The sequence below is a fragment of the Centroberyx affinis genome, unplaced genomic scaffold, assembly GCF_046629955.1.
Source record: "Centroberyx affinis isolate AG114_WGS23_722 - 3 ecotype Tasmania unplaced genomic scaffold, CSIRO-AGI_Caff_v1 ptg006559l_1, whole genome shotgun sequence".
Classification (NCBI taxonomy): Eukaryota; Metazoa; Chordata; class Actinopteri; order Beryciformes; family Berycidae; genus Centroberyx; species Centroberyx affinis.
The window spans coordinates 44,188-59,704 of record NW_027283321.1 but is presented as its reverse complement, the minus strand read 5'-3'; the positions used below and the strand labels follow the sequence as shown (position 1 = coordinate 59,704).

General features: G+C 41.8%; 1 protein-coding gene across 1 annotated transcript; it reads left to right on the top strand.

Moving 5' to 3' along the window:
- Nucleotides 1-302: 302 nt before the first annotated feature.
- clip3 (CAP-GLY domain containing linker protein 3) lies at nt 303-15,049 on the top strand (the record flags this gene model as incomplete). The annotated part of the gene is made up of 11 exons (XM_071512826.1): nt 303-464; nt 2,052-2,170; nt 3,309-3,545; nt 5,314-5,367; nt 8,090-8,225; nt 9,114-9,275; nt 10,880-11,011; nt 12,529-12,652; nt 12,750-12,817; nt 13,468-13,540; nt 14,995-15,049. Coding segments are annotated over 11 exons (1,322 nt in total), but the record flags the coding sequence as incomplete, so codon positions are not given.
- Between the last annotated feature and the right edge of the window lie 468 nt (nt 15,050-15,517).

Below are 15,517 nucleotides of genomic sequence, written 5' to 3'. Positions count from 1 at the left end.
GTTAGGTTGACCAGTTTAATTATTTACTTAGGAAGGTAAATAGGTAGGTAGTCAGTAAGTCAATTAGTCATTTGTTAGTTAGTTAGTGGTCTAAGACTCTGCTTCAATACAGCTGTTAGATCAGGACTCACTGATTGGTAACTGATACTAGACTTGTTAGTTAGTTAGTTAGTTAGTTAGTTGGTCAGTAAGTTAGTGAGTGAGTTAGGTAGATAAATGGACAGGTAGTTCATTAGGTAGTTAGTTAACTGTAGCTGTATGGCCAGCTAGCTTCATGTCAGTTTCCTCCTTGTCGTGTCCAGGCGACCCGGCGGCGGCGCTGCGTCTCTCCGCCCAGCTCATCTCTCTGGGAGCCGACGTCAGTCTGAGGAGCCGCTGGACCAACATGAACGCTCTGCACTACGCCGCTTACTTCGACGTCCCAGAGCTGATCCGAGTCCTGCTGAAATCTGCAAAACCCAGAGGTACACACACACACACACACACACACCTTCACACACACACACACACACACACACACATCCCTTATAACCTTTATCAACACAGTCACTGGCAAACCAAAATATAAAATGAATTTGTAGGGTTGGTGCAATATGGCAGATTAGGAAAAAAATCCCTTACATGATTTATTGTGAATTGGTAAATAAATACATCAAATTTTGGCTAATTTCGGCTGTAACATGGTTGGGTAGACAGAGAGCTTGCAGAAAATAAAGCATGAAAGGAAGCTCCGCCCCTGTATTGATCCAGCGTCAGTGTCATGAACCTTTTCATTGACCTGCAGTGTTATCGTCTCTGGTTATTGAACGGCCCAGTCCACACAGTGAAGACTTCATTAGGAAACACACTGCTTCATTATTTACTGGACTAATTTACATGAAGCTTACAGTATATTGGGTGAGGTTCAGCATAAATACTAGGCATTTATTTGCCTGTCAGTAAAATTAGTGTATTCATTTTTAGCAAACATCAAATCAAACCTGTGACCTTGGAGTTACAGGACGGTCTCTCTAACCACTAGGCTGCACTTCCTCCACCGTTGACATTGACTAGGCTAGTCCATTTCATTAAATAGGAACCACACCACTACATTATTTGGCAGCTCAGTGGGCCCCCGGGTCCCCTAGCTTCTCAAACCGCAGTCCCATGGTCGTCTTATCGTACTCTTAATGATTACCAGAACAAAGGTTTCACTGCTAAATTGTGGAGAAAAAGTGGGGGAGGTTGTGGTCTAAAGCTTAGACAAGCAGGGTTTTGACTGAAGGTTGCTGGTTCAAATCCCCGGACCATGTTTGTTCTCAACAGTTGCTGTCGCTGTGTTTTGAGCAAGACACTTAACACCCAACTGTTCCAGTGGAACAGATTGAAGTTTAAGCTACAAACATTTCTCTGTGGCAGAAATAATCTGATTGGTTGAGTTAAACCTCAGTGGGCGGAGCCAAAAAACAAATTTTTTCTGGTTAAGTAACATTAGACTGAAGTACAGTGAAAAAGACAAGATGTAAGAGAGGAGGAAGCTAATATTATGAAGCCTAGCGCTCTGCTGCTAACTGAAAAAATACATTCTATCCATCTAGGGTTAGCTAGCTGACCTTCAAGGTCAAACTAGCCTTACTAGCCTATAGCTATCTAGGTAAGCTAGTTAGCTAGCTGCTGACCTTCTGCTGATCTTCTGATGCCATGGTTATGAATGAATGAAAAAAGTCATTGAAATGTATATTTTTTTATCAGAGTTCATTCTTTGTCATTCAAGTTCACTTGTTAGCTAACTTGTGCTCTTCATCTTCACGCTCTTCACTTCGAAATCAAAATCAATAAATTTACGAAGTATAATAAATGTAGGACTACAGAAATTAATCTTGGTGACACAGGTGTCAAAATATATCAACAACAACACAGCAGCACAGTACAACAGACCTCTAACACACTAACATAGTGTTACAGGACATACTAAAAGGACTGTACCGATCACACTCCATAACCACAAATGTTCATTCTGTCCTACCCCAACAGTATAGTCATCTCTTCTTCTTCTTCTGTGGTGTCCACAGTGTTGAACTCAACCTGCAGTGACTTCCACCACGGCACAGCGCTCCACATCGCTGCCTCCAACCTCTGTCTGGGCTCAGTCAAGTGTCTGCTGGAGCATGGAGCCAACCCCACCGTCAGGGTAAAACACTGTTCTGCTCTTCTCTTCTCTTCTCTTCTCTTCTCTTCTCTTCTCTTCTCTTCTTTTCAAATTCTCAGTTTGTCTAACATTATTTACTTATGGAAACCTATTTTGTATTTTAGCATTTTATTCATTTCATTTTGCCCAAATACAATCCATAATCAAATGTCTAGAAAATGTAATCTTGATAGTGTGCTTTACTATGGCTACTCCAAAAAAAGTAATGCAAAATGGGATATCTAGCATTTGAGAATCAGATTTTTGTCCAAATATGATTGGTTCCTATGCTACTTGCTTCTCAGAGACAATGAATGGAGGCAAACTGTTCGGCTCATGACATCGCATCTGGTGTGCAACTGTGACTCAGCAGAAGTCTTTCTCTCTCTCTCTCTCTCTCTCTCTCTCTCTCTCATCTTCCCTCTCTCCACTGACATCATCAACCCTGTGAATATGATTGGCTTAAGAATTACCATAACATTTATGTTTAACAATTGCCATAACATTTATACCATAACATTTAGGCGTAACGTTTTTGCAGGTAGAAAGGCATACTCATCTGGGGGTTTTTTTTCTGTTTTTTTCTGTTTCTGTTTCTTAAAGCGGGCAGATGTGAAGGCTGAGTGGTTTGGGTTTCTGGGTATTTGTTAAAAAAAGAAGAAGTAGGCCAACCCATTTCACATGTCACTGCAAGCCTGCTTCAGTAAAAAAAAAAGAAAAAAAGAATAGCCTTAATTTCTTTTGCTACGTTTTCTTTCAGTCTCTGTCTCTCTCTCTCTCCATCCATCCTTCCTTCCAGAAGAATAAATGCCAACAAAAACAATCTCTAATCACATGTGTATGAGCCTGAAGCAACATCTCTCTCTCTCTCCTCTTCGTCCTTCCATTCCTCTCTCTGTAAAGTACAACAGGTGGTGACATCACCTGACACCAAAGATCAGCCAATAGCAGATGGCAATTTCAGCTGCATGCTTTTTACCATTAGATGTCAGGCTTTACACAGATTTGGGTTTGGGGTTTATTTACTCTTTAAAGCACCATATAAATAAAGTGGAGCTGATTTGACCACCAAAAAAAACCCATCTCACCCTATCCTTGTCTTCCTCTTCCCCTTGTTTCCTCCCTCCCTCCTTCTCTGCAGAACGATAAGGGCCAGGGGCCGGCGGACGTCGTGCCCGACCCCATGGATATGAGTCTGGACAAGGCTGAGGCCGCCATGGTGGCCAAAGAGCTGAAGCAGTTGCTGCTGGACGCCGTCCCTCTGAGCTGTAACCTGCCCAGAGCCACCCTGCCCAACTACGACAACATCCCCGGAAACCTGATGCTGACCTCGCTGGGCCTGAAGCTGGGCGACCGCGTGGTGCTGGAAGACATGAAGGTAACACCCAGAGTTAGGATCAGCGGTAAAACAGACCGCGCAATCTGGGAATAAAAGCCTCAATAAGTCAGTCCATATGCTGAGATTAAAGCAAACATTGTTTTATTCGGACATTTGTGCAAAAAATAAAGTGCAAAAACAGTGACAGTAGAAAGCAGCAAATGTTTCAGTCCCTCAGGCTGCGTTCACAGCCAGCAGGTTCTGATCGGTTTATCTGAACTCTGCAGTGTTTCCTCTGTAGTTCAGTTCATTTGTCCAGGAGAGAACGATGCCACTCTAACTCTGGTGGCACCAAATAACGGCACCGAGAGTCTCAGTCTACAGGAAACCACCCCAAAACGCTAGGGATTATGGGTAGAATGAGACTGGTTCCTCAGGCTTGGAAAGCCTAGCAGAACAAAATGAAGTCTCGACTGATACTCATTTTCAGCTATTTCTTCATGTGTTCTTAACTGGTATGAACACCACAGAAGAAGAGACAGACAAGTCCATCATGCTGAGCTGAATTTGCAGAGACTAGAATCAGATTTGTTTTGAATCTCTAAAAACTCTGTCCAATAAACAAGCTACTTGTGACTCATGTGAATTTTGCTTAAAAGCCCTGGTTCACTTGTAATTGATCAGTATGAACATAAATGAACCAAATAGAGAAATGCAACAAAGTAAACTTTTCCACTCTGGATAGCACTGATGTAGCACAAATGTCTGAATTAAACAATTTTTACATCAGTCCCGAATTTCCCCAAGGGGATTAATAAAGTGATATCTTATCTTATCTTATCTTAACATATGGACTGACTTACTGGGTCTGTTTTGCCCTGACTGCATGTTGTGCAGGTCGCTTTACGCCTGATCCTTGTTTTGTTTTTCAATCAACTTGAATTTTTAAAGTTTTAAGTTTGAATTTTTTTCAGTTTAAGTCGCTTCGCTGCTGAGAACCAGAGGTAGACATTACAGTCGGGAAACAGCAGGTAGACAGTAGCTGGGCAGCAGGGGGCCTAGAGAGTAGGGAGACTGTTCTTCAATCAGAGGACAAAGATTCAAACCTCCCACCCTGCTGAAGTGTCCTTGAGCAAGATACTGAATCCCTACCAGCTCCAGACCCTGGCCTCTGACCTCCCTGTGGAGGGGGATGGTTTCTCCATGGTGATACATTAAAGAGGAACTAAACCCCAAACCCAAACCTGTGTAAAAAGCATGCTTCTGAATTAGCCATCTGCTATTGGCTGATTTTTGGTGCCAGGTGATGTCACCACCTGTTGTACTCTAGAAGGTGACATCACCTGGCACCAAAGATCAGCCAATAGCAGATGGTAATTTCAGCAGCATGTTTTTTACCATTAGATGTCAGGCTTTACACAGATTTGGGTTTGTGGTTTAGTTACTCTTTAAGTTTTACATCATTGTTAATGTCATTAAACATATTTACAAGTCATAGTGTGATTGTTGCAAAGTCTAGTCTAGAATAACATAAGTTTCTTAATTTGTTTCAAACTGAGACTCAAGATTTAGATTTTCTCTCTGGGAACCATCAAAACATACTAGTACTGTAGTCATGTTGGGAGCCACCAGCAGCAGGCCTGTAACATTTAATTAGTTGATATATCAATCAATCAATCAGACCGTCAATGGGTTAGTAGAAAAGGGAGAACATTTTTACACTTTCTACTGAATGCATGGTTGCAGGATAGAGTCAGGATGGGGCTGCTTCTGTCATGGCTGCCGGTTTACTGTATGAGGCTCTGAACAGTCTGTTCTCACTGTGTAGCTCCAGAGAGACCAGAGCAGAGACGACAGCTCGTCTGCAAACCAACTCACACAGGTTGGTCGGACTGGAACGGAGACTCACTGTGTTGCAAACATGTTCTCTCACATGGCAAACTAAAATCTACTCACTTTCAGTCCATCTGTAGATTTTTATATATGTGCCAAGTTACATTTCCTCCCTTCCCTTCCCATAAAACATCACCAGGGTATCTGTACAGTCTGACCTGGTTAGGCAGACTTTCGCTGTGGCTAAAAACACCTCTAACTTAAAGGATAAGTTCATTGATTTTGGACCTATATATAATTTGAATACCTGCAGTACTTGGACCCACAGAGAATATTGACTCCAGAGTCAGCTGTCAGTTGAAGTACTACAGGCATGTAAGAGACAAATTACATACAGGTCCAAAATCGCCAAACCTATCCTTTAAGAGTTATTTCTTTAAAACAGTGCAAAGAAATTCTGCTTGCATTTAGATGCACTCAGTGAAATAAACAAGAAAATTACTGATTTGACCATAAGTTCCCGGTCTGCTCCTGTCAGGTGTTTGAGCAGCTTGGTCCCATCTGAATGAACGGCTCTTTGCAGGGGCGTACTGCACCAAAATGCACACATGCAAACAGATATTGTATCGTTGAATCACTGTGACAAAACATTTCAAATAAAAGCAACAAAAAATCGCAATTTATTTTGCATCTGACAAATATATAATGGCATCGTGAGCTCATACAATTTTGTAAAATGAGCACGAAATCTGAAATGCATATTACGTGTTGTGGACACAAATTATGTAAAGCATACGTTCCTCCACCACGAATTGGACACAGCATTTTCACCTGTTTGTCACACGAAAAGGTTGGCTAACAGTTAAGTTTAGGCAATTAAAACTTTGGTTTGGTTTTTAAAACTTTGGTTAAGGTTTGGGTTAAGGTTATGGTTAATAGTGGTTAGGGTTAGGGTTAGGGTTTAGGTCTTAGGGTTAGGGTTAGGGTTAGGGTTAGGGTTTAGGGTTAGGGTTAGGGTTAGGGTTAGGCTTGGGTTAGGCTTGGGTTATGGTTAAACAAGTAAAACTTTAGCTAAACTTCACTCACAGTTGAAATCTTCTTGGTATTTCTAGTTGTGCCTCCTTGACGAAATCCTTTCTTGGTGGGAAAACGTATTTCTCTCACTTTTCGTGCATGAAGGTTGAATTAGCATTTTATAACTTGGTGCTCATGTCACAAAATTTCAGGAGATCAGGCTGCTGATGGCGCACATGCCCTCTCAGTTTAAATGGGCATAATGCTAGTGGCTTTTGGCAACACCGTGGGCTAAGACGGTACTCCGAATGCAGGGAGTGAGGTGTGTTTTTTTATTTTATGTTTTCTCAAAAACTATCAATCCAAATAACATCAGTCAGTGTAATTTTGGTGTCTGGGAATCTTCTCTGGAGAAAGCATGAGCAGCAACTATCATGGGACCAAAGACTGCAGCAGAAAGCTGATAAAGTAGTGCTTAAAGGAGGTTCCTTCCCCATGTTCTGTTCACAGAACTGTGAGTCTGTGTTACAAGTGTCAGGTATCGTACCTTACCTAACCTTACCTTACCTTACCCAGCTCACCTGCTTTACACCTGCTGAACCCCAGCCTCTCCACATTAAAGATGTTTTACACCTGATGTACAACACCTGTCTGGCTCCATATAACATATCCTGTCTTACCCACTTACTGTGTAATGTATCTTGTAATTACACTAACTATATACATGTCCGACCCCATATAACATACCTTACCTTACCTTACCTTACAGGAGTACACAGTGTTTTTGGTAGATTGTCCCGTTGGTCAACTTAGCTAAGTGATGAGAACATAGACACGGAAATCATGCATATGTCCGCGGTAGATTGTTTGCTCTGGTGTTCCATGCTAACACTTTAGCATTCACTGCATAGCATACATAGTGTATGCTAAAGTGTTAGTGTATGCAAAAGTGTTAGCATGGTTAGCATTCACTGCATAGTATACATAGTGTATGCGAAAGTGTTACAGCATGGAGCTACTATCACTCAATATAGTGTACGTTAAAGTGTTAGCATGGAGCTACTATCGCTCAATATAGTGTACGTTAAAGTGTTAGCATGGAGCTACTATCGCTCAACATAGTGTACGCTAAAGTGCTAGCATGGAGCTACTATCTCTCAACATAGTGTATGCTAAAGTGCTAGCATGGAGCTACTATCACTCAATATAGTGTACGTTAAAGTGTTAGCATGGAGCTACTATCACTCAACATAGTGTTTGCCAAAGTGTTAGCATGGAGCTTCTATCACTCAACATAGTGTATGCTAAAGTGTTAGCATGGAGCTACTATCACTCAACATAGTGTATGCTAAAGTGTTAGCATGTAGCACTGGAGCAAATGATCTACCGGGGACACATGTATGATTTTGGTTTCTATGTTTTCATCGCATAAGTTGATAAACGCGACAATCTCCCAAAAACTTGATGTTTTCCTACATAGATTAACTTCATGTGATATCTGTGTGTCTGTAGGTGACTGAATTTTCCATAGAGACAAAACTTTGTTGTCTGTACTTTATTTGCTGTTCAGGGAACAAAATGAGGTAGATGATAGAAGACTAGACCTACAGCGGCATTGACTCTCTCTCCCTCTCCCTCTCCCTCTCCCTCCCTCTCTCTCTGTCTCTCTCTCTCTCTCTCTCTCTCTCTCTCTCTCTCTCTCTCTCTCTCTCTCTCTCTCTCTCTCTCTCTTCTCTCACTCTGTGTCTCTCTACCAGTCCGGTACTCTGCGGTTCTGTGGTACCACAGAGTTTGCCAGCGGTCAGTGGGTCGGTGTGGAGCTGGACGAGCCGGAGGGGAAGAACGACGGCAGCGTGGGGGGGGTCCGCTACTTCATCTGCCCCCCGAAACTAGGTAACAGCTGCTGCCCAGGAGCCTTTGAGCAAGGCACCGACACCCAGACTGACCCAGTGGAGCTGCTCAGAGCCCGACAGTACAAGACTGGCTGTACTGGGCAGCTCCCAGTGGCCAGTAATAATGCTAATAATAATAATAATATTAATAACAATAATAATAGTTATTCTCACATTACAGTAACTGTTTCTCATGGTATCACTACAGTAGTATACTGCATTTGCATTCCCAAACTATATAATATTACATTCTCATAATATAATCTATGAGAAAGTAATATTACTAGGCTTCTATATACTACTAATAATAATACCAATCTATACATCACAGTGACTTAGATTCAATTATACGTTGTTGTTTTTTTGTTTTGTAACCATGCAAATAAATTAAGATTTTTTTTTTACTAATGAAGTTTAGCAAGAGAAAATGCTTTTTGATGGGGATGGGAACAGAAAAAAAAGGGAATAAAGTAAAGTAATAATAATAACAACAGCAAGACAAGATAAGAAGGCTAGTAGTTGGCAGAAGGCAGCAGAAAAAAACACAATAAAACAGTAGTGTAACAACACAGACGCCAGTAAAAGGATTATAAAAGAGCAGCAAAAACTTAGGAAAACACTGACAGAGAAGTGACTCACCCTGTACTTTTCTGTACGTTCACCTATTCACACAAAACGTTACGGTTTCCCATGCATTTTTAGATTCTTATACCCTCCCAAATTAGGTAAAAGACTGCTAACCTTCTTCACATAACTCTGATAGTTGACCCTGGCAGTGTGAGTGCCTTGCTCTGACCTTTTGACCCTCACTTCCACAACACTGACTTTGAAATGAAAGCGGAGTCTCTGGGGTTTCAGTGTCCGTGTCTCCGTCTCTCCTCCCCTGCAGGTATTTTTGCGCCCGTGTCGAAGATCTCCAAGGCGGCGGAGGCGACGCCCTCCTCCGTCACCTCCACCCCCAGAACCCCCCGCATGGACCTGGCCTCCCGCCTCGCCGGCAAGACCAAGAAGGAGAAGAAGGAGAGGGAGAGGGAGAAGGAGAGAGAGAAAGGTAACTGCTGTGTCTCTGGCGCCTCCTGGTGGCAGAGGGGGGGGGGTATTCCGTCTGGTAAATTTGTATTTGGTTGGGGATTATCTACTAAACCTGGCAACCAACCTGACATTATCTGAGCTGGCCTGATGTTTTACCACACTGATGCTGCTGATACTGCAAACACATGAAGAGTTTCTTTCCTGAATGAGATATCCACTGTTTGAAAAACAAACTGACATCTGCTCTTACAAAAACAATGGCTGAGTGAAATATATTCATGTAACCTACTGTATTATTATAATAATAATAATCCATTTTATTTGTAATGCACTTTTCATGACAAGTAAATCTCAAAGTGCTAAAACGAAGTGCATAAAAACAACTAATACAAAGCAATAATAAAGCTCCATTAAAAGCAACACAAAGTAAAAAGGCCTTGTTAAAATGGAACAAACACAGAAAAACTTTACTTAGTATTATATGAGTATTAATTTTAATTTTTGCGTAAACTGTCACCAAAGAGGTAATTCATTAATTTAGCCTTTTGTATAAAAACTGAAAATTCCCAAAATAATGTCTGGTATAAAAGTAAAGCACAGTGTGGCTTTTAATGTGAGAAGTCATTGTAAGACCTTTGCTTACAAAATAGCTCTAATTTTGAGGATAGAATAATCTGTGTTATTGGAATACCAATAAGTTTCACTAAGCAAATGTTTTCCAAAAAAAAATATTTATTGTGTTTTGGAATAAAAACCCTTAAAGTGCCAAGAATTATTTGCAACAAGGTATGAATGTCATCTGTCCATCTAAGAAATGTCAGAGAACAAAAAACCCAATCATAAGCTCCGTTCACACTGCAGGCCTTCATGCTCAATTCTGAATTGCTGTCTATTTTTTTTGGATGACTGCTCATGTCTATTCTGGGATGTAACCCAAATACGACAATCTGGACTGACAGATGAGCAGAGTGACGACTAAAGACGTCCCATCAGTTTTTGTTCCAACACATTTCAGTTCCAGTCTGACTGAACTGAGGCGTCAAATCGTCTCGTTTCCTTCATGCTAACGCTGCTCAGACAAGCTAACTGGTTTAGGTCAGAGTTACTTAATAATAATAATAATCTTTATTTATAGAGCACTTTTCAAAATCCACATTACAAAGTGCTTCACAAAGGCAGCAAAATAAAACAGACAAGTCATGAAAGGTTTTAAAAAATCATCAGGTTTTAAAAGAAAACAGATAAAAACAATTTGGTGTATAAAAACCAATACAGTGTAGGAAAAGATAAGAATAGGAAAAGAATAACATTTTTTAAAGGAAATAAAAGACAGTTCAAAGGAAATTAAAACTCAGGTAAAATCAGGATGTGTTAAGAAGGGACTTAAAGGAGATCACTGACTCAGCCGACCTGATGACTTGTTGTCATGGTAACACTGAAAAATTTTGAGCTCAAACACAAGTCTCACGTAGGTCGCATGGCTCCATGTGATCCAGATCAGATTTGAAAAACTGCGACTCCATGCAGCTTTTTGCCGTTCACACTGATGAGAAAACATCAGAGAGCCGCCGCAGTGTGGGCGGAGCCGTATCTGAGGCTGTGACTCTGCTTCCTGTCTCACAGCCCAGAGGAAGAAGGCGTCGGTCGCCAGTCTGGACCCAGAGGGGATGAAGGTGGAGGTCGGAGACCAGGTTCTGGTGGCCGGACAGAAGCAAGGCACCGTCCGCTTCTACGGCAAGACAGACTTCGCTCCAGGTCGGTGTTCGGGATTCCTCTGTGTGGTAGAAGTTCCCTCTAAGGCAGTGATTCTCAACCTTTTTCATATCAAGGACCACTAATTTAGTCCACATTAGGGCCACGGACCCCCATTTGATGAGATTTTGTCTGTCAGACCCAAATCTGAGAATATTTTTATTGTTAGATATGATTTTGTCCTGAATTCCATGACTATCTGTATTGTAGGTAGAGAGATAACAGAGAAACTATGATCAAAATAGTCATTCTTGTACATTCTCTAATTGTGTTAACTTCTTGTAAAAGAAATAATGCTGAAGTTTAACAATTCATCAATGTGCTGGGGACCCCCTGGAACCCCCTCAAGGACCACTGGTGGTCCCCGGACCCCACGTTGAGAACCACGGCCCTAAGGGGCGCTGCAATGTTTGGTTACTTTTCTGAAACTTGGAGAAATGATGCATCTCACTAGTCCGGCTCCAGACTCCTGAATCTCGTCCCGCCCACTTTTCAGATTTTGTTGAGCAGTTCAGAGAGTCTGCTGTTTCCCTCGTCAACGGCTCGGAGAAACAATCAAACCAATCAGAGCCTTCGTGGGCGGGACTAAAGTTTGAACCGGTCGCGCAATGGTTTTTCATTGGTGTTTCGGCAGAATAGATTTGTTGAAATCACCTCCTTAACCAACAGATTGTCTTTGCAAAACCAACATTCTTGGTGCAGTCGGTAATTCTGCTGGCTAACCATGGATGTAAATATATATATATACGATATATAGTATGTATACAGTATATGTGAATAATGTTGTGGTAACGAAATGGACATTCAGTCTGAATATCAGGCTGCATCTCACTGCTGCGTTCCAGCATTCAAAATGACACTGATTGGCCCAAGGCAGTTACAGCTCAAAACAAGGAGACAGACTGGTTCCTGATTGGCCCGATATGTTTCCGGTTGCCTTGTTTTTGAATGTAGCGCCTCCAGGCTCTGTTAGTTCTGTCTGCGAGCCTCGTCATGTAAACTCCTATATAACCTACTGTATGTAAGAGCAAAACAGACTGACAGTGTGTACTATATCCCAGTGGTTCTCAAACTTTTTCACGTCAAGGACCCCTAAACTGACACAAATTAGACCACGGACCCCCATCTGATAAGATTTTTGCTTTTAGATGTTTTATTACAGAAAGTGTATGAAACCCATGACCAAAATAGTCATACATTCTGTCTTTGTGTTACTTATGGATGGCATTATAGTGAAAATAAATTATTCCCTTTTTTGCTGGGGACCCCCTGGAACCCCCTCAAGGGCCCCTGGGGGTCCCCGAACCCCACTTTGAGAACCACTGCTTATATCCTATTGATTTATTGGTATTTTAATGTGGAAAAGGTTGCATATGCAGCTTTCAAAATACTTTAAACTCTAAAAAGTCAAGACCAAGCTTGACCTGGGTTGTGTGTATGTGTGTGTGTGTGTGTGTGTGTGTGTGTGTGTGTGTGTGTGTGTGTGTGTGTGTGTGTGTGTGTGTTGTGCGTCCCTGCAGGTTACTGGTTCGGTATCGAGCTGGAACAGCAGACAGGGAAACACGACGGCTCGGTGTTTGGAGTCCGCTACTTCACCTGTCTGCCCAAATATGGAGTGTTCGCCCCGCCCTCCCGCGTCCAGAGGTAACGATGCGTTCAAGAACGGCTCCGAACTGGGAAGGTTTTCCGGTTATTTTATTTAGATCCAGTAAACTGACTTGTTTCGTCGTTGTCTCGTCAGAATCGGAGGACCCAAAGACGGCACACAGACCGACAACTCCATGGTGAAGAAAGTCCACCAGGTCACCAGTAAGTACAGCACACTGCTCTGTGTGTGTGTGTGTGTGTGTGTGTGTGTGTGTGTTTTTCTCTCCATCATGTTGGTTTATCGATCAACTACCTGCTATCACATGTGAAATTTCCTCTTTCCCATGTGCAAACAGCATTTTCACCTGTGAATTATCTCTTTGCATATGACATGAAATTTTCACAAATGTGGGAAAAATACACTTTTCACCTGTGGATTTAAATTTTGACATCTGAAGTAAAAACTGCTATATGTGATGTCAGAATACAACGTGAAAATAATGAAAACCAACATGTGGCCAAAAAGCACATGTGCTTTGACTTCACATGTGAGTTTTCACATGTGACTTTTTTGTAAAGGTTAAGTCCTGGACTCTTTTGTCTCCTGTCTTCAGCAGTGTAAACCCTCCTGAACTCAGTTAACCCACCTTGGTTTTTGTGTCAGACTGATGCCAAAGTTATCAAAATAAAGGGGAAGTTATATGAGGATAGGGTCTTTATGGAAAAAAACATAAATTAGCACGTCTTAAAGTATCATTGATTTTTTTGTGGTGGTTTGTGTTATGATGATCACTGACTGCCCACCTTTATATTCATTCCTACATCATCCTCTCCCCTCCCTAACATCCTGTCTGTGTGTTTGTGTCCTCCAGTGTCGCAGCCCAAGCGCAACTTCAACACCATGCGTTCTCCTAAAGACCTGACCTCCGAGAGCTCCATATCCAGGTACACACACACACACACACACACACACACACACACGTACACACACACACAGACACACACACTGTTCAGCTCCTTCAGTGGACCTCCGTTCCTTCAGTTCAACTGTAAATTCTCTGTAAAGTCTGAGTTTACACATTAGTAAAATGTCAATCTCGAAACCCATCGTCTGTCGGTCTGACGATTCGACTCTGGGGGCGACGGCTGATATTTTGGGGTTTCCGGTGCAGCCAGCGGACATTGTGAACGCTGTCACTCGCTGAGCCGTCTGGAAACGTTTGCTCGTTTGCAAACTTTCTCTTATAGATGCACCACAGAGCGCCACAGGAACTCATTCCTGCCTGTGGCCATCAAACTTTTCAACTCCTCCCTCAGAGTGTCAGACACTCTGAGTCAGTAGACTGGCTCTTGAACTTATTTCACCCGGTCAGCAGTTATAACCCATAACTTATAACTTATATCTAACTGTGCAATACCAATTTTTTTGTGCAATAATTCAACTGCAATAATTCAACTGTGCAATACTTATTAATTATTTAATTATTTACACTGGTGTATGTATATATTGGGAGTATGATGCATATTGTACAGAATTCTTATTTTTCTTATTTCTATACTATTATTATGATTTTTATTCTCATTGTTATATATTGTAGTATAATGCACATATTTTACATATTTCTTACTTTCGTATTTCTATTTTTCTTATAATTTCTAATAATTTCTCTACGCTTATATATATTCACTTCTACAATGTGAGCAGCTGCAATGTAACCCAATGTCCCCTCGGGGATCAATAAAGTATTTCTGATTCTGAATTCTGATTCTGATATTACGAAAATAGTTCACCGAAATGTGTTTCCGAAAACATTTAAGGTGAGAAATAAGCCGTGCGGCTGCTGAATCTGTCTTCATTTTAGATCGACGGTTAGTTTAAAAGTTTGTACGCGAGTTTCAGGAGTTTCCAGAGGCGCGCTGGACGCCCCTGATTTGCATAAAGAATGAATTGCACAGCTGCTTACATAGAAAATGTATGGGAAGCCTGGAAATGAGGGATCCTGTGGAAACGTGCCATTAGAGGAATAAGTAATAATCAATAACAAAATGCTACATTAATGACACAGTAAAAATAACTTATTTCATGTTGCGTTGCATGAAATATGTATGTTGAAGAACAATTTGAAGAGATTTGGATTATCTTGACCAATAAACTAACCTGCTCCTCTCTCCTCCTCCTTTTCTTCTTCTCCTTGTTCTTCGTCTTCCTCTCCTACTCCACCTCCACTCTCTCCCCTTTGTCCTCCTATTGATTCTTCTTCTCCCTCTCTCTCTAAACCTCCTTCTCCTCCTCCTCCTCCCCTTCCTCCTCCTCTTATACTTTTTCCTCATTTTCCTGTCCTTTTCATTCTCATCCTCTTCTTCTTCTTCTTCTTCTTCTTCTTCTTCTTCTTCTCCAGGTTGCTGTTCTGCTGTTGGTTTCCGTGGATGCTGCGTGCTGAGATGCAGTCCTAACCACGCCCCCTTCCTCCTCCTACTCCTCTTCCTCCTCCTCCTCCTCCTCTTCTTCTCTGCTCCTTCACCAGATCGGTCTCTACACTCCCCTTTCTCTCCATCTTTTATTTTGGCTTTCCTCTCGCTCTCTGAGTCTCTTCAGACTTTCGCTGTTGTCGGTCAGACTTCTCGTAGTGAACCAGACCCCTCCCCTCTCTTATTTTACCGTTCTATAGCAAAATCTATAGTGCCTTGTATCTGAACTAAACGTCCTGCGTTCCTTTAACGAAACTACGAATCAGACCAGAATAATTGTAATTCAGAATCTGGGACTCCACCCCTGCTAAAGCAATTCCCCTAAAATATTCCCCTACAGTATATATCATTTTGTCTTGATAAGTTCTCATCTCATCGTCCTAGCTTGTCGTTTTGACGTTTTGGGTCAGACAGACAAACCGCTGTTCAGTTCCTCCTAGAAAAGAGGAAAAC